The sequence below is a fragment of the Typopeltis vanoorti genome, chromosome 24 (genome assembly GCF_054136105.1).
Source record: "Typopeltis vanoorti isolate ZY-2024b chromosome 24, IOZ_Tvanoo_1.0, whole genome shotgun sequence".
Lineage (NCBI taxonomy): Eukaryota > Metazoa > Arthropoda > Arachnida > Uropygi > Thelyphonidae > Typopeltis > Typopeltis vanoorti.
This window is the reverse complement of record NC_143572.1, coordinates 82,082,475-82,102,720: the sequence shown is the minus strand read 5'-3', so window position 1 is coordinate 82,102,720 and position 20,246 is coordinate 82,082,475. Positions and strand designations below refer to the sequence as shown.

At 35.1% G+C, this 20,246-nt stretch overlaps 1 protein-coding gene across 2 annotated transcripts in view; it reads right to left on the bottom strand.

The window, feature by feature from the left end:
• Nucleotides 1–5,473: 5,473 nt before the first annotated feature.
• Nucleotides 5,474–20,246, bottom strand: part of LOC150093472 (uncharacterized) — a 33,329-nt gene continuing 18,556 nt past the window's right edge. For both annotated transcript variants that reach the window (XM_090413563.1, XM_090413562.1), the window contains exon 2: nt 5,474–10,416. In XM_090413563.1, coding sequence (XP_090269689.1) covers nt 7,333–8,670 — 1,338 coding nt within the window. In that variant the 5' untranslated portion in view covers nt 8,671–10,416 and the 3' untranslated portion in view covers nt 5,474–7,332. The remainder of the gene's footprint in view (nt 10,417–20,246) is intronic.

Sequence of the window (20,246 nt, the reverse complement as noted above, 5' to 3'; positions counted from 1 at the left end):
GGCTGAAAATTACAGACGTTTTAATGAAGAGGTGATTAGAGTTCAAAACGTTATTTGAGACCGAACTCAAAAATGGTAATATCAGAGTAATTTATGTTATAGTGGGCAATGATTTATATACAATAGATGGATTTGGTGTTGGTAAAATGGATAGAAAGATGGTTGTCAGAGAGAACTCAAAGAGTAATGTATGGTGATGTGTTGCAAAAGCTCTACCTTTCACATATCAGTTAGCACCCCATTCCTGTTTCATTTTTCCATTAACGATACTGAAGGTAATTTAACGTGATATTAATTTGTTTGCTGATAATGGTAATTTCAGGACGACATGAGTAAGTAAAACAGACAATAGATCTTTCAAGATGACTTGATTAAGACGAAATCGTGTTAACAATGATTGATCTATCCAGGTGGAGTTGGAAAGTTTCGGTTAAAAGGGTTCAACCTGTATATTATATTAATGAAATTTCATTTCTGGATATTGTTTACACTACTCTTATGTGGTTGGTAATTGAGAGGGAAAACAATTTCAGAGACGCATATAAAAAATTAGCAAAATAGAAGAGATTATTTGTATGCTTACAGAAGTGCTGACTAGTAAGGATAAAATAGTCATTATTCTTTTTAGAAAAGTTTGAAACCCCCGCATCTGGTGAAATATTTGAACATTGTCCCACATATCAAAATGAGATGATTAAAGTCGCTGGACTTCGAAGCTGTGAGTAAAATTTGAGGATTTATCAAATCACCACTCTCAGAAACGGTCGAAAACTTAGTACAGGTAGTTCTCACTTTATGAATTTTTTGGATGGGAATTTTTATTCTAAATTGTGCGCAGTAATGATGTGAAGAACGTATATTAAATGCCTAAGCCGGATACACGTACGCTGCTCACGTCCTAACTGGCGAATGCAGGCTGCATGTAAGAAAGAAAGTCGGTAGTGTAACGTTCCCTCTGTCACACGATGCCCTGGGCCAGCTCGCGATTCATCGATTGCTTCTGCCAACTCTATACTACACATAACAAAAAAACTTGCAGTTTTTGCTAAATGTTATTAAAAGTCGCAATATTTAATACAATCTATTTAATGCATATCCGCATTTAATAAAAGCTAATATTAAAACGTGTTTGTATTTTATTTTTTCTTCTCACTTTAGTGGCCCTTGAAGAAAGTGTGGCTATGCAATGAATTGCCTGCTTACTGTGTTATGCAGAGCCTGCATGAAAAACATAATTTCATCCAAAAATTGCCTTTTTCCCAGTACCTTAAAACTTTTTTCCAGTACCCCCAAACCCATATTTTTTTAATGTTCCCAAAACCCCCAAACAGTATTTGCTTACACCATCGTACTCTAGCCGCCTTTTCCTTGGAAGTCATGAGCGGCTTTCTCTTAGGCACACGTGATTGAAAACCCAATTTATGAGGTTCTCTCAACATCTTAGATTTAGAAACATTCGCACCTAGTTCTTTCCATCTGCTGCAAAAATACATCACGCAACGGAAGCGGTTTTCCTTCGACATTCTTCAGTCTCCTCTCATCTCTTGATGTGGTGATTACTTTCCAATCGCTGCAACAGCAGTCGACAGGTAATAACGTTGCCAAATTGGAAATTTCGCTATTACTTTTATTAATACTAAAGAGAATAACGAAAGTTTTGAAAACTCCGGTTATTAGAATAATGTCTTAATACTGTACTCATGCTTGCTTGAAAACATTTCAAGCAAGCCTGTAGGACAGTCTTCTTCTCTCACTTAGTCCTGAATGGATCTTTAGGTCACTCGTGGCTAGTAATGATGTTCTTTGTTAGCCTCCTCCAATTCATCTCCGTCTCTTGTTCTTGATGTCAATTGGGAAAGGGAGGAATTTGCTAATTTTTTGATGTTATCAGTCCATTTTAATCGAGGTCAGAAACAACCCTTAATCCTGGAATGATGCCTCTAGTGCTTGCTTTGGAATGCCATTTTCCCTCTCCACATGTCCAAACCATTTCATCTGTTTTCTTCAGATGAGCATCAGAATATATTTCCTCCTTTTTCCCATCTATTGAATCAATCAGTTTTCGGACGTTTTCATTGGTTTCGTGAGCAGTATAGGAGACTCCTCTCATCTTCCCTCAATAAAGTCCAGGCTTCTCAACAATACAAGAGGATAGAATTCAAGAAAGTGCCATAGTCTAAGTGTGGTTGTGATTGCTATTCTGTTATATCTGAAAAACGGTTTTAACTTCCGTATGGCCACAGTTGCAATTCGGTATTTAATGCCAAGGCAACTGAGCGACCATCTTGACTCTTCATGCTCCTTAGATAAGTGAACTTGTTTACATTCTCAATTTGTTTACTTTAAATTAGTATCTTTAAGGATTCAGTGTCTGATTTTGAGGTTATCATTGTTTTTGATTTTTTGCAGGTTTATGTATAATCCATATTTTTTTAACGTTCCGAAAACCCGGCTGGTTATCTCTTGTAATTCTTCTTCACTTTCTACCAGATCAATATCGTCTTCAAAACGTAAGTTGTTATTCTTAGTCTGCCAACTACTATTCCATTGTCATCTTCATTAAGAGCTTTCTATGGAATATTCCAGAAAGCAATTAAAAAGAAGAGGGGGACAAGTTGCATCCGTCTTTTCCCCACGTTCTGCCTGGAACGGTTCACTGCTGCAATTTTTAATTTCAATTCTCATATCAGGTGAGGAATAAAGAGATTTAATAATCCTAATTTTATTGTCTATACCATCAGGTTCTAAAATTTTTCATAATGCTTCGTGCCATATTGAGTCAAAAGCTTTCTGAAGGTCAAAAAAGTTGTTCTATGTATTTTTCACCTACTATGTGTATTGTAAAAATATTGTCGATTTTACTTCTGGAAACCTACTTGTTCATTTGCTAGTCTGCTTTCTATTTCCTTTTCGATTCTTGACAATATTTTTAACAGGATTTTGCTTGTATGGCTAACCAGGCTTATTGTTCTATAGTTGCTACATTTGTTGCTGTTTCCCTTTTTAGTAATAGTTCCATACTTCCTGAAACAAATTGAGCAAGGTGTGTATATGATGATGTCACCTCCTTCGCGTATCAGCTCCATTGTAATACCATCAATTCTCGGTGACTTTTCTGTTTATGAGGAGCTAACTGCTACAATGACTTATTTTAATATCGGGAAATCTCCTTCCTCTGAACCTGCTGGCAAAATTCCGTCCAAAATATCAGTCTGTTTGAGGTCGTTTCGAAAAAGCCTGGTGGTGTAACATTTCCATCTTTCAACTATTTTCTGGTTATCCGCGATGAGTTAAATCTTAGTCTTCTATACTCCAATTAATTGCAGTAAAAGGTTTGATTAATTTATTCATAATTTGAAAAGCACTTTTAGGATTATTTTTATTTATGTCCTCTTCTATGTTTTGCATTCATCTAGTATCCATAGGCTTCTGGCATGCTTGACTACTTTTTTAATAATCTTGGTAATGTTTTTATGTCTATTGTCACCACTATTATGAGATTTCAAATTTCTTCTTTCGTCACATAGGTCCAAAATATTTTCGGTTATCCATGGTTCATTGGATTTCCCTTTGTATCCAAGAATTTCTTCAGATGTTTCAGTTATCTTTTGTGAGAAGTGTTTGGTTTTAGATTAGGTTTTTTAGGCTTGTGTCAAAAATTTGTATTTATATAATGTTTTTATTTGTGGATCTTTTAATTTTTATGTTATATCTTTTACAAGTTCACTTTGTAGGTAATATTTTCTTCATTTTCTTATTCATATTTGTAATGACAATTTTGTGGTCTTTGCCAATGTCAGCACCAGGAAATGATCTGGTTCTTGTGAGGTTACAGTTTTTAAGTTTTGTGCTTACAAGGATAAAGTCGATTTGGTTGTGTGTTATACCATCAGGGGAAGTCCATGTCCATCTTCTGGAAGGTTTATGGGGAAACAGTGTTGGAATGGTGAGTTCACTTTGTGAGGCAAAATTGATCAATTCAAAACCTCTTTCGTTTGTCTTCCCATAGTCATACGGTCCGACAAATGGGAGAAAACTGTTACTGAAAATCTGTTCCAATTTTGGCATTCCAATTGCCCTGTACAATCAAAGGGTCTCTTCTATTTGCTCTGGTGATTGTTGCATTAAATTGACCAAACTCCTCTACTTCGGAATCCTCGTGGCCTCTGGTTGGGGCATAGACTTGTATGATGGTGATATTGAGTGGTTTTCCTCTTAGGAACTAAAGCAATTCTGTTATTGATAGGATTAATTCCATGGGAGAATTTCATGTGTTGTGTATGAAAAACCTAACACCTGGTTTTCTGCTGCAATCATATCCAGAGTAAAGAAGCAAATGTCCTTCATCTGTTGTTAGCTTTCCCGTTTGTCATCGAATTTCACAAAGTCCCATAACAGTCCATTCATACCTTTTTTATTTCGTGCTGTAATAGTTTAAGTTGACCTGATTGTAGCAGAGCCCTAATATTCCAGGTTCTCGTCATTAAATAGTTGTAGAGACTGAATCTGGATCCAGTTTTTCATTATTTTTTGTCAGTGATAGTAGTACCAGTTGCTAACTTCTCATTTTCATCCGTGGAGCTGCTACCAAATAGCAATGCAGACTTTGTTAAACCAGGCGAGCCAGCGTAGTATGCGGTGTTAAATTCTTCACCATGAATGTCTAATGGGCAGTAAATTAAGGCAGATGGCACCCATCTCCTCTTGGATAGCCCTACTAGGAGTAATAATACTCCTAACATGCTTTGCCCATCCCATCCAGGGCCTTTGACAGTAGCATTTTCATTTCGTTTCCATTAGTTTTATTTTATAATGCAGTGATTGTAATATGTTAATAAATGAAATAATGCATGAAATTTTAATAAGTAACCCTAAAACACTTGGCAACTACAGTCGACTGTAAATGTTTCCAAAAGAAAACAATATGAACTTTTTCAACGTTCTCTTGAATCTCATCAGATACCTTTTATCGATGTAAGTTATAATAATGGCCAACACTTCTCGTAAGAGCATCATCATGAGAGTAATGAATGACAAACAAAACTTGAATTTAATGTGATTATAAATGGGATTAGAAATTAGGTAGACCACTGTCATAAATATAAGAGAATACCCTGCTCGGTTCATTTAGGTGAAGTTTCCTCAAGGAAGTGGTCTATTAAATTTTTATGAACAAAAATTTGAGAAGTACAAGTCTTATTTTGAAGTAGAAAAAAGACTGTGGGCATGACTACTTGATCTTATTTGCTTTTTTAGAATAGAATTTTAGTTATATCCCCAGAGACATTGTCATCTCTGAAACCTGTTTATTATAATTTTTAAAAAAGCTGATACATTAAAATGAGTATTTCTTAGAAAAAAATATGTTATTAAAATATTCCCACAACCGTACAAAAATAACTGCATTTTATTAATTCAAAAGGTAATGTTTATCTGTAATGCAGATGGATACAATTCTCATTTCACACTAAGTTAGAAAAAAAAAACGTGGAACATTAAATGGTAATGAAAATAAAAATAAAATAAAATAAAACAAATAATGACAATAATAAAACTGATTAACTAAAATTTTATTCATTCAAAAAGTCACCCAAAAACTCCTCTTTGATATTTATGATAAAAAAAAACAAAAAAAAACGCATACATTGAAGTTGCGCACTATCGTATATTAGCTGCTGCTGTTTCGCCACTTACTTTCGTATTTTTACCTAGTCTGACGGTATTTAAACATGTGAACTTCAAAGGATGAGGGGTAGTGTGGCTACACATTAAAAATGTTTGGCAGAAGATTGTCATGGTTACCTGATATTAGCATGTATAAAAGTACTCAAGAAAAACAGAAAAAAATCAGAGATATCTGAAATATTTTTCGTCTTCTTAGTGCATATTAGGAGAAAAATCAAACGTTTCTTTGAAACAGCTTTTTGTTCTCTTTTCATCTCCAAGTGCGAAGTCATCGATTTAATTTAAACTGATGGAATACCATTAAAAAAAATCGTAGTCAGTCAGTGAGGTATCGTTCCTTCAAGAGGATTTCATTTTCAAATTAGTAGTAAAAATTAAGCAAAAAAATATATTGAACCCTTGAAGTGACTTCGGAAAATACATACTTGGTGTCAGCAGGTACCCGATACCGAATCTTTCTTCAACGCATAGCATTAACAATGTCTACAAGAGTTCAATTTTTGTGTGATATTAAAACCCATTCAGTTTGCAGTTTCATAAATTTTCGATGACATTTCCTTCAGTCCACTAAAATATATTTTTAAAACTGAAGTTTCACTTGGAAAATCACTGCTACTCAATAATGCATTATTTATTTGCGAAAAAAATAATGAACCCATTGACAAGGAATACTTTTAAGGTTGTGCTTAAAAGGGCTTAGATGAATGCAATATTATAATTGTACATATCAAGGACACAGTTTACCCACCACTCATTAGCTGTGTTGAATTTTTCAGTGGGTCACCAGATGTTCGTTTCGCGAGAATATTTTCCCGCACGTTGGACAAGTGAAAGTTACTCAGTATGTATTCTTAGATGTCTCTTCAGACTCAGAAAACCTTTTGTAAATTTCACATGAAGAAGTTTCTCTGGTGTGAAAACTTTCCTGGCATTTCAGGTGAGACGAGTCGAAAATTTTCTTGTGAGATTTTGCATGTAAATAATTAATCCGTGCTATGCCTTTTCATGTGATTTTTAAGAAAGCTTTAATCAGAAAATTGTTTCCCACATATTTTCCACGAAAAAAAAGCTTTTCTTCTGTCAGATGGTAGTGTTTTTGTTGCTTTTTAAGGACTGCACTGCCAAAAACCTAGAGCTATACACTGTTCAAATGAAAGGTTACTTATCAGTATGCAATCGTAAGTCTTTTGAGGCTCTAACTGTTCTGAAAACTTGCTGCAAATTTCACTTAGAAAAGGTTTCTGATCTCTTAGATGAGTTTTCAGATACCAACTGACTGAAAATTCATTGTTGCAAATTTCAAATAGAAAAGATTTCTCACCAGCATGAACTGTTGAATATCTTTCCAGACTCGAACTGTGAAAACCTTTTGTTCATACCAGAGAGTAACGGTTTCTGAGAAACCGTTACTCTCTGCTCTGAGCGCTTTCGGTCTTTTCAAGTTAAACGATTCGAGGAATTTCTCGAGGCAGAATTCGCAAGCAAAGGAGGAATGTGTGGTGTGCCTTTTCGTGTGTTTTTTAAGATAGCCTGATTCAAAAAATTGTGCCACATATTTTACACGTATAAAGCTTTTCATCAATCGGATAGTAGCGTTTTTGGTGCATTTTAAGGGACTGTATAGCCGAAAATGTAGAGCTACACATGTCAAGTGAAAGTATTCCCACTAGTATGAACTCTTAAATGACTTTTCAGACACGAACTGTCTGAAAATTTCTTGTTGCAAATTTCGCATGGAAATGGTTTCTCACCAGTATGCAGTCTTAGATGAGTTTTCAGAGCCGTACGACCAGAAAAATTCTTGTTGCAAATTTCGCATAGAAAAGGTTTCTCGCCAGTATGTACTCTTAGATGACTTTTGAGATCCCAACTGTTAGAAAACTTTTTGCTGCAGATTTCGCATAGAAAAGGTTTCTCACCAGAGTGAACTCTTAGATGACTTTTAAGACTAGAACTGTGTGAAAACTTCTTGCTGCAAATTTCGCATGGAAACGATTTCTCTCTGGTTTCAAGTCTTTCGTATCTTTTCACGTTAAACGTGTCGAGGAATTTTTGGCGACAGATTTCGCATGCAAATGAGCAATCTGAAGTGTGCTTTTCAGAAGTTTTTTTAAGATGGCCTGATTCAGAAAATTGATTGCCACATGTAAAAAGCTTTTCATCAATCGGCTGGTAGCTTTTTTGTTGTTTTTTAAAGAGCTCTATATCAGAAAATCTAGAGCCGCACACGGCACAAGTGAAAGGATTCTCACCAATATGCACTCTTAGATGTCTTTTAAGGCTCGAACTCTCTGAAAACTTCTTATTGCAAATTTCGCATAGAAAAGGTTTTTCACCAGTATGCACTCTTACATGAATTTTTAAGCTCGAACCATCTGAAAACGCATTGTTGCAAATTTCGCATAGAAAAGTTTTCTCACCAGTATGAAATCTTAGATGACTTTTCAGGCCCGAACTGTCTGAAAATTTCTTGTTGCAAATTTCGCATGGAAAAGGTTTCTCACCAGTATGAATTCTTAAATGAGTTTTTAGTCTCGAACTTTGTGTAAACTTTTTGTTGCAAATTTGGCATAGAAAAGGTTTCTCACCAGTGTGCACTCTTAGATGACTTTTCAAGCTCGAACTGAGTGAAAATTTCTTGTTGCAAATTTGGCACAGAAACGGTTTCTCACCAGTATGCACTCTTAGATGACTTTTCAGACTCGAATTGGCTGAAAACGACTTCTTGCAAATTTCGCATAGAAAAGGTTTCTCACCACTGTGAACTCTTAGATGACTTTTCAGACTCGAACTGCCTGAAAACTTGTTGTTGCAAATTTCGCACTGAAAAGGTTTCTCACCAGTATGAACTCTTAGATGTCTTTTGAGATCATAACTCTTTGAAAACTTCTTGTTGCAAATATCGCATGGAAACTGCTTCTCTCTGGTGTGAAGTCTGTCGTGTCTTTTCAGGTTAAACGAGTCGAGGAATTTTTCGTGACCCATTTCCTTGCAAAGGAGCAATCTGTGGTGTGCCTTTTCTGTTTTTTTATGATAGCCTGATTCAGAAAATTGTTTGCTACATATTTTACATGTAAAATGCTTTTCGTCAATCAGATGGTAGTGTTTGGATGTTGCTGTTTAACGGACTGTATAACCGAAAACGTAGAGCTACACACTTGTCAAGTGAAAGTATTCTCACCAGTATGAACTCAAAGATGACTTTTCAGATTCCGACTCTGAAAATCTCATGTTGAAAATTTCATATGGAAAGGGTTCCTCTCTGATGAGAACTTTTTGGGCTTCTCAGGTGAGACGAGTTGAAGAATTTCATGTAACATTTTGGATGCAAAGACCATCTTTAGTATGCCTTCTGATGTGGTTTTTATGATTGAAAATATTGTTTGCCATGTATTTTATACGAAAAAACTTGTCTTCACTGAGCCATGAAGATGATTTTGGACCATACAATTGAAAATAATAGTTAAAAGGTTTTATTTCAGGGTGAGATCCGAGATGCTTTTTAAGGCTTTGTTTATAGCCATACGATTTCCTATAAATTTCACGCTCAAATGGATTCTCTTTCTCGTGAACTACTCTGATGTGAAACAAATGCTTTCCTTTATCATAAAATGCTCTTTTGCATATTTCACAGATGAAAGATTTTTCTTGCAAGTGAACACTAAATATTTGGTTTTAGTTTCTGGGAGAGAGAGCAAATGTCTGCTGGAATATTTTGGATTGAAAAGCCCTGTGATTCGTGTGAAGGGAATGTGTTTTAAGAAATGTCATTCAGGAAAATGATTTGCCACTCACTTCACAGGAAACATGCCATTCTCTACTAGGAACATTGCAGACTGATTTGTGTTCTCTGTGCCTAGTAATTTAATCGTGAAATGTTTGTAGTGTTCACAATTTCTTAAATGCAGCTCAAAAGAACTAAAATAGAAAAAAATTTACGTTCGGAAATGTTTTCTTGGAGTTTTTGCACTTGAAACGGTGTTGCAATGCGTGAAAGAAAAGTTTGTGCATCTTCAAATAACATAATCTGCAAAACCGCCTGTAGCATATTTCTCATATCAACATATTTTCATTGCAGTTCACTGTAGGCTTGTGCCACTTCACGTGTGTAAACGCGTAAAAGGTCTTCACATGAAAATAGCTTCTCGATTGAGTTTTCAGATGCTCTCGAAGATTTGCTGAATCAAAGAAATTCTTCTGATGTCGCACAGAAGGAATGTTTTTCTTGCTTCCATGTGCATTTTATGGTGCTTTTTAGGATGTTACGGTGATCAATGTTTTCCCCTTTTTAGCATGACTTTGGACTCTGTTACTGTTCGATTGCTATGAATTGTCTCGTGCGTTTTAAGTTGATCTGATCATTTATTTTGTGGCATACATTCCACATATTCTGATGTTGGTTCATACTACTCTGATATACAAACTGCGTCTTGAAAAGTATTTCGCAAAAGCGAAATACTTTTCCCTATTTTCATCTCAGTTAAGAGGGGTAGAATTATTCATTGTTTTTTTTTTAATTTGGGTCATCAATTCCATTCGCATTTTGATGCTTTTCCGTTACGCAACTAGAACTGCAACCTCTTCGGAAAATGAAGTTTTATTTGATTTTTATTTCGCAAATCCAGCATGAAATGTTTCCCACAACTTCAGATTCTCCATAAATTGTTGCTTATCAGCTTGGTTTTAACATTAGTAGGCAAAATGTCTCATGGCAGTAAAAATATTCACAATCTGTAAAGAAAGACGATGCAATTAACGATAAATTAAAATTTTATTTATTAAAAATATTCTTAACATACTAATATTCAGTAGCAATTAATGTATGAATTTTAATCTAGAAATTTAATATTTGTAATGAAAATAAAACTTTCAATGGAAAATAGCAGAGTATTATCGTTCTTTAAAATGATGATTGTGTTAACAAACCTGATTTCATTTTGCCAAACGCATCATGACAAAATAATGAGCTAAGCAGAGGGCCATGGGGCTGTATTATATTCTTAAGTTGAATATGTCCTCAGGAAGAACTCTGAGGATGAATTTAGATATGAACATATTCCTTGCACACATCGAAACTGTAAAATAACGGTCAAAGTTTTAAAATGGCTTTTCAATCCGGATTGAATTTCATAAAAAATACCGCTTTATTCAGTTGGTTGTGTGTCAATTATTACTAGACGAGCAATTGTGATTTACAGCTGTAGGTAGTATGAACAGCCATTCTGTGGTTGATATTATTCTGTTCTTATTTCTTTGGATTTCCTTCTCTCCATCATTCTAAGGGATAATCCCTGTGGAATTTCAGAGTTCCCTCCTCCAGATTACCCTATTTCTGGCTTTCCTTTTTAACAGCTTAATAAACTCTTCCGATTAATGTAAACACTTACTCTAAGGTTTATTCCCGTTGTCCTCTTCTTTTTTTTTTCTGGTTTCTCCCCTAACAACACGTCTATAACCCATTAATTGTCTCCCCATGTGTGCCAGAATTTATTTGTCTTCAATACTCGAATCTTATTTCTTGTAAAAATTTATTCGTTAGTTTTCTTTTCTCCATGTCTTTACTAATCTCGCTTGTATTAAATGATTATTTTTTCATTTAATACTTATTTTGCCATAGTAATTTTTCTTTTTCGTATTTTCAGCATATATCTTCCATATTTCCTCCAAGATATACGAGTGATTTTACTTGGTCATTATTTTTACCTGTACTCACAATTTTATATTCCTTTTTATTTATTTTTTGACACTGTCACCATTATTTTAGTTTTTGTATTATTTTTTAGAGTCAATGATCAGATGAAACCTCATTCATTCTATTTAACGACTGTTTTAAATCCTGTTGATTCTCAGCTAATATACACCTACAACTTTACTTAACAATTCTTACAATTTCAGCAGGTATTTTATCTGTTGGAGATCGGTTTTCCAGGTAGGAAATACATTGATCTCTCATTAAATTTCTTCATGCGGTTTCTCTGGCCCAACCTTTCTTGTTTGGTAAGTTCATTATTCATGTTTTATTCACGATATAAGTCTTCAAGATATTCCTTCTCTCTCTCTTTCTAATATCTCTCTCTGTTACCAGTAAGTTTTTTTTTTTTTTTTAATCTCGTCCTTTACTTTTTGGTTTCGGGACGGACTGGAGGTGTGAGCAGCAATTATTCGATATTCTTTATCAGCATTTCACATTTTAAGTTTATATTTATATTTATTACAATTACTTAGGACAAACAAAAATGAATATTATTTATCTGAAGAACTAGCAAAAAGAAAGAAAGCTATATGGCTATCATTCAACAGACTAAACGAAACACTGATCCAAATCTTGACATCTCTGCGAAGTCAAAACTAGTTAATAGTGACATACTTCCATCACTCATATCGATCAGAAACATGGCACACGACAAGAAAAGAAGAAGAAACTCTCGGAATAACTCAGCGTGCAATAGAACGCAGGATTTGTAACATCAGCAAATACTGAACTAAGTTCAATATATCACGAGCTCAGTTCAGGGAGAAGAGAGAAAAACTGATAAAAACATTTAAATTCTCAATACACGAATAAGTCATACAGCATGCGTATAATGGAATGTGTTAGAAACACGGAATTAAGAAAGAGATCAGGCATAAAAGATGTGGTAATTGCAGTATATGAAAGCAAGTCACATAGCCAGACTCAGAGATAACAGATGGACATATAGAATACTCAACTGGCAAACAAGAATAAAGAGAAAAGCAGGAGGACCACTACTAAATGGGAAGATCCACTAGTGAAATCTATGGGTATAACATGGAAGAGAGAGGCTCAAGATCGAGATCGTTGGAGGCATCTTTGTGATGTGCACTCATGGAGACATCCTGAATGAAACACAGGTCCATCAAGGTAATGTAATTTTATCCAATTCTCCTTTGCTGTTTTCTTGAAGCCTTCTTTAATTTTTCTTGCATTTCACAATTTTCTTTTACTTGCTCTTTTTTCGTTCTGTTAACTGAAGTAACTTTTTTCTAGTAATAGAAAGGATTCGCAGTGGTAACTTTGTAATCTTAACATTTTGTGTGCTGATCTTTTATTATTTCTATAGGTTTTGAATAACCTGGAAGAGAAAAAGATATATATAATTTATACTTCTTTATATTTCGCTCAATATATCATGAGCTTCGTTCAGGGAGAAGACAGAAAAACTGGTAAAAACATTTAAATTCTCAATACACGAATGAGTCATACAGCATGCGTATAGTATCACATGTGTGGATCGCAGCTATCAAGTTGAAGGAAACACTATTAGATTTCAGAGGCGTAGGAATAGATATATAATTAATTAAGAAATATTAATAAATTCAGTTTGAAATAAATAATTATTTATTTCTAAACAAATTTAATAAACTCATTCAGAAATAATTAGAAAATATTAAAAATTACAAAGAATTAACAGAAATTCTTGCAACTTACAAACAGGCATACAGTCTTTCCAATTAAGAATAGGACGGTGGCATAGAGCTTCACTTGATTAAAAAAAACAGACAATCACATTTGAACCTACTGTAGTGTAGCATCATTTTACGGTTCCAGTGAACTCCGTATCTAGTGTCGATTGCAAGAGAAGCAAGGCTTGAACCTTCAAAATCCAAACATCTTATATAAGCATGATGTACTTCGATACTAACAGTATCAAAACGGCTAATCTGTCCATCGCAGCAAATATGACAAGAACAAGTTGTTTCATAAACACCAGGGAAGGATAAAGGTGATGATATATCTTTGATAAGTTGAACAAAAAATACTACTTCGTGGCTGACTGGTTTGATGGTGCGCCACAAATTATATCTATGAAAGTTGCTTGCTATTGGTTCAGATGTTCCTTTAAGGAAGGAAATGAGGATCATTTTAACATTAGATTGTAATCTGGAAAGGAGATGATAATTATCAAATAATTTCTCTATCAAGGACTCGCTGTATCTATTAAATAATAGTGTTTCCTCCTAGTGGATAGACACGCGATATTATACTCATGCTGCATGACTCGTACTCAGAATTTATAGGAATATATAGGAATAATAAATTAAAATTAGTTTTCTCTTATGTCAGAAGCCGGTATTTTTTTTTTTAAAAAAATTATATAGAATATTTAACATGTATGTCTCTACTAAAAAAATTTGTAAGTTAATTTTATTTATTTCCTTGATGACATCCAGTCTTGTCCACTGTTATTTGCATGCATGCAATCTCTGTTTTAAATTCATTTTTTATGAGGTTTGCACTATTTCAATATTCAATTTTATTCTCTGCTTATTCAATGTATTTTCTCATTTTCTTTATATTTCGAAATAACGAATGTTTAGTCACTCTCTATTTCAGCTCCTGGGTGACTATAGTATGATATTTGAGTTGCTTTTTGTACCAATTCTTGGCTAGTATGTAATTAATCTGTTTTCGTGGAACATCTCTTGGCGATTTCCGTGTATAGCGTCTTCGTTTCGGTATTTCAAAAAGCGTATTGTCAACTAAAAGGTCATATTATTTATAGAAATGTAGAAGTCGTTCTCCTCTTGCATTCTTCCAAATCCTTTTATTTCACATTCAGTGTCCTCTCCAACCACTGCATTAAAGCCACTACAACCAACAATTATTTTGTACTGACATATAAATAAGCATGTAGGGAGGAACACTTACAATCCCTAAAATGAAGTATTTTCTGAGATTCGAAGATCTAATACGATAAAATGCTTTTAACTTTTGAGCGAATCATAGTTTTTGTTTATTGAAATAAAATAGAATGTTTACTCCAAAGGAGATTTTCGAGACTAACGCGGGTCTCGAATACCTGTTGATAAGTGTTATTAACGTTTATATTATAAAGAATTTTATCTTTTAAAGCCAATCTGTGTTCATTATCAGCGTGCTGTTTTTCATGTTGTTCCTACCTACAAAAAGCTGGAGAGACAACAATTTGAAGTGGAACAGAAATAAATGCTTGTGTACGAATAACAAGTGTTCTAATGCATGGTATCCAGAGACATGAAGTCTGGACACCATGCAGATGGTCCATTTAGCATTACACTAGTGGCCAAAATTGTGGAAACCTTTTGGAAAAAGTGTATTTTTGAGGTTTGATGGCTCATAACTTTTTTTTTTTTGGTATAGTACCATAAAATTATATATCAATGGAAAGGTAATTTAATCAAGAATGTAATGCAACAAAGATTGTTCAATTATCTGTATCTATGAAAAGTTATAGCCAAATAACCAGAAAAAAGAAGCACAACTTGCTTAGGTCGATACGAAGTAGCTTTCCTTTATTTAAATGTAACCAATGAGCATGAGTGTTTACAGAGCCAATCAGGTGTCATCTTGTTTTGGCAATAAGGTCACAGTAGGACTCAGCTATTGATTAAGATTATTTCCCTCTCTTATTATTTTATTCATATTTCTCTCACCCTCTATCATACCACTCATCTCTCTCTACATGGAGAATCTCCCATCTGACTCAACGAGGTCAGTTATGTTCGTCTCTAACTCACCAAGTTCCTCCCATTGCCTGTATTTTGCGCATATACGTATTCCCCCTTCTCTCTCCTGCCACATATACAACTTCTAGGAAGGATACATTCTGCAAGTCCCACATGCTACAAAATCCTGTGTGATATCACACAAAATGGAGTACTTGAATGGGGGAGGGGGAGACTTAGCGATACGCCATTTGCTATTTTAACTACTGCTGCCACCATTATTTAAAATAGTGTCGCTAATTAGTGTCAAAAATAAATGCTAAATAAGTATTAGGAAGTATAACTATACAAGAAAGAGTACAAAGAAAACACTTAAGTACACTAGATATATAGAAATAAAATTAAATAATGAAAACTTAGCTTCACCTTGTCTTCCACCATTATGTATTCGATTCCAACTCCGTCTTCTCGGTAACCAAAATACTATATACAATCGAATTATACAACTGAATACTTGCAGAGGAAGTGTTTCCAAATTCTTAGAATATGTCAATTGCCATTGCTATCCCAAAACCAGGAAAAGATCCAACACAAGCAAATAATTACTGACCCATTGCTCTGACCAGCTGTCTTTGTAAGATACTAGAGAAAATGGTTAATGCCAGATTTCTCTGGTATTTAGAAAGAAAACTGCTAGCAAAAGTGTATAATTTATACATTCATTGAGCTCTTTACAGGCTATCTCCTGTGCTACGTATAATCCACATCCAGTACTTTATGAGGTACTACACCTATTTCAAAAAATTAAAATCTTTAATTTTGATGTTCAGTTCTGCTGGATTCCCAGCCACATCAGAATTAAAGGAAATGAGGCTGCATATGCTAAATCAGCTCACACCTTCTCCACATACTGTTTGACAGTTCCATATACAGACTACAGACAGCTTATAAGATCAAAGCTAATTGCTTAGTGGGAGTCAACATGGCAAGAAGCATTAACAAACAAATTTAACTATTTTAAAATAAAGAGCCACATTTCGGCGATGTAAACATTATTTAAATTAAGGGGATATTAAATCCCAAATTGTTTCAAAACCGAATAAGAAACTTAAAGTTAGGAATCAAAGAGTTTCATGCCGAATATAGTAACTATAAAAGTATCTGCGACTAATAGCGCTAGCTGAAGCACGTAGTACAAACTAGGGCAACGCGTAGCAAAGGTGGGGAAAGTTCTGATCGCTATTCTTAGTATTTACCATAATGTAAAACCCATCTCCTAAGAGATGTATGATGTTATACATTATGATGAGAAGTCACTACCCAGACCGGTTTCGATCTTTGAATAAGTGAAACGAGCTCTAAAAATAAGATGATCCCGAAAGGTCGCCTGTTAGTTCCTGAAAGAAGGAATCTTGCAAAGAAATCATTCATTCAGAATCTAACATACTAAACTTACTAACAAAGAGAAATACCTGCACATCAGCTTAAATCAAAAGTGAAACTTTTTCACTTTATGTATAAAATTGCAATTTTTATCTTATGGTCCATGTATTTTAATCTGTTGTGATTATACTAAGATCGAATTAGAGAATGTTTTAAAGGAGGAATTTTGTTAATTTTAGCTGATTAGCGTGATTGTGAGTCACCAGATAAAGATTAAATAATAATTCTTAGAATGTACACTACTACACGTGTCTAGCGTAACGCTGGCGGCAGTAGCTTACGTGGAACGTATATCGACGCGAATTCCGTAAATACAAGAGCATAACAGCGTCGGGAAAGCAAGGGGTGAACCCAAGGGGTAAAAAGATATAGGTCGTGTGCAAAAAGGACTCTGAAAAGGGGGGTGCTCTAACGAAGAATATAAGGGGATGAGCGCCGTATCGGAGGTCTCTCTTGTCGTATCGTTTTCCTGTTTGGTGGTTCGGAAGTTAGCAGGTAGTTCGCGTGGGGGGGGGGGGGGAGAAGTCTGTGCTAAGATGTCAGACAGCGAGCTTTCTTGAGAATGGAGTAGGATTCTACGCAGAGCTGAAGGTAAAATTTCCAGTCCTAGCAGAGTCAAGCAGTCTCTGAAAAGTCCCATCGAAATGTATCCTGAAACAGAGATTCGAGTCCGGTTTCGGCAGAAATCATGAAGATATCGTAACCCTTACGTTGGCGTAAGGACAGCCAATAGACAAGAAGTAACCAGAAGTACACGTGATACTGAAAGACGCGGGAAAAAGTTCGGTAAAGTAAAATTACTCTATTTTGTGTATAATAGTCCCTAGAAGAGAGAAGATTATATGTGTATGTAAATTAAGAACATCTTCTAAAGAACTTTGTGGACAGTCTCTAATTAGAGAGTTAAGGAACATCGTAAAACACAGTAATTGAAAATTGGGATAGATTGCATATTATATTAAGTTAAATGTCCTTTCTGCAATGCTATTCATAAGATAATATAAACAAACATTCTTATGTTACTCAGTTATTAAAAATCTACTATTCTAATCTTGTTAAGTTAATTCTATCACAAACAACACAAAAGATCTCTTCCAAACAATTCTTCTTACTCTCAAAGGAAGTTAATCTTTAATTTAATTTAGAGCATGTTAATTTCTTAACTCGAGCTTTTTTTTTATTCGTATTGAGTCAAATTGAGTGTATGAATTTTTGTGTATTCTGCTTAGATATTCCAATAAACATGTCATATATTCTGAATTTACCTGAACCTGAGTCATGCCTGATTAAGATTCCAAACTACCATTTATAAAAACAGAACCTATTTTGGTGGGAAGGAATTAAATAGTGTACATAATTATAGATTTAGGTCACGACTGCAATAATCCGAATCTATGAGGCAGTGTTAAAGTAAGATATTGTGTAAGAAAGCCTCAGAATCAAGTATTGTCTCCCTGATTAAGGATCCTTTTCTGCTATATCCTATAGCAGAAAAGGATCCTGGCTGATGCAGCAAAATATAAATTTGCTAGTATCCGAAGAGGAAACAATCCTAGATGTAAGCATATTAGGCCCGATATCTGAAGTAAAATAGAAAGCTAGAATATACAGGGTGTTCGGGATAAATTTGACAGTTTCGTAAGGAAAAAGAAAATCTTCTTTGTATCTATTAAATTTAATGAATTGACAAAAAACATTACAGGCAGAGTTAATTACAATACTATCAACAAGATTTACTCAAAATAACCACCATTAGCATCGATCACAGCTTCAATCCTGCTTCGGAACCTCGAACAAGCTGATGCTACAGTCTCCCTGGGAAGGGCCGCAAAAACTGTTTTAATTTTATCCATTAACTGGGCTTTTGTATTACTGGAAGTGCGATTGGTGTCTTTTTCAACTGCGCCCCATACAAAATAATCCATGGGGTTAAGGTCTGGGGAGTTTGGAGGCCAAACATTTGGACTGGTGAAGTCGTAGAAATTTTCAGACAACCATTTTTGACTTTTCCCAGAGGTGTTGCAAGGGGCCGAATCCTGCTACCATACATACGGCCTACCATTGGCTACCCTTGTTATCCAGGGCTTGACTACAGTGTTTAGCAACTCCACGTAGCCATCTGAAGTCAACCTGAGGCCCTCTTGGAAAAAATGCGGAGGCATCACATTGCCTTCAGAGGATACACATCCGAAAACCATCACAGTTTGGGGAAATTTAGTCTGCATTACACGAGGAATGTCCTTTGTACTGTATGCAAGCCATCTGTTATTCTGTGTGTTGTGTTTTTGATCCTGGCAAAAGTTTTTCTCATCGGAAAAGAACCAGATTGTTTGTGGTTCCGCAGGATGTTTCACTTTGCTTAGAAGTTTCTTCGCGTTTATCAAACGTTTTTCACGGGCCTTTTCTGTAAGCAGCTGACCTTTGCGGCGCTTGTATGAGTAGTAGCGGAGGTCTTCATTGAGTGCAAGCTTCATAGTAGAGGCTGCAACATTCATTTCACGTGACAAAGCCCGAATTCCAATGCCAGGGTTCTTCAACACCTGTTCCTGCAGATTTGCGAGGAATTCTGCTGTACGAACGCAATCAGATCGTCTGCTAGGGATCTTTCTTCTTGCTACATCCTCGTAGTCACCATTGCAAGTCTCTAGTTCATGCCTGATTGTTTTTACTGTATTCAGGGAGCATTGGGCAGCAGTCGAAATATCCTTATTTTGATGGCCGGCACGAATCATCATGATACAAGTGGGTTCCAGCTATCCATCCTTTCTGACATCTTGTATATGAATGAAGAAGGGTCCAACCTTTTAAATGAAGAGAAGTGTGTGTTAATACATGTAACTTACGGAAAAATATAATTAATTATAAATATGTCAAATTAATCCCGAACAGGCTGTATATATATATATAGAAAGCTACGATATAACAATAGAGCAGCTGGTAGGATTTTGACTGTATAGGGTTTTTAAATAAGATACGATTTAAACAAGTAAACAAATAATTAAGTATAAAAATAAGTATAAATTAAATATATAACACGCCCAACTCCGCATTGTTCCACTCAATGACAGGCTCACCCCACTACCAAGCAGAGCCATAATCTCAGCGGTGGCCCCACTCAGAGACAGGCAAAAACCTATTCCCAAGCAGAGCTAGCCTCCTCCACACACCGGTTTCGATCTTTATTGAGATCCCATCAGTGAGTAGCTAGACCAAAATAATACAACATAATTCGAAAAGAACTTATATACTCTGCTATACGAGTTGTCAAAAAGGTGCACCCATAAATTATTTTAAAATAAAGAGCCAATAGGCTTCATTTCGGCGATGTAAACACTATTTAAATTAAGGGGATATTAAATCCCACCTTGTTTCAAAACTGAATAAGAAACTCAAAGATCGGAATCAAATTTTTATGCCGAATATAGTAACTATAAGTGCTTTAGCTAACGACTACTAGCGTTAGCTAAAGCACGTAGTCCAAGTACGTAGTACAAACTAGAGCAACTCGTAGCAAAGGTGAAGAAAGTTCTGATCGCTATTCATTTCGGCGATGTTTACATCGCCAAAATGAAGCCTATTGGCTCTTTATCAAAAAGGTAAATTGGCTTTTTGTCAGAAAGGTGCACCCATAAAATAATTTATGGGTGCACCTTTTTGACAACTTGTATAGC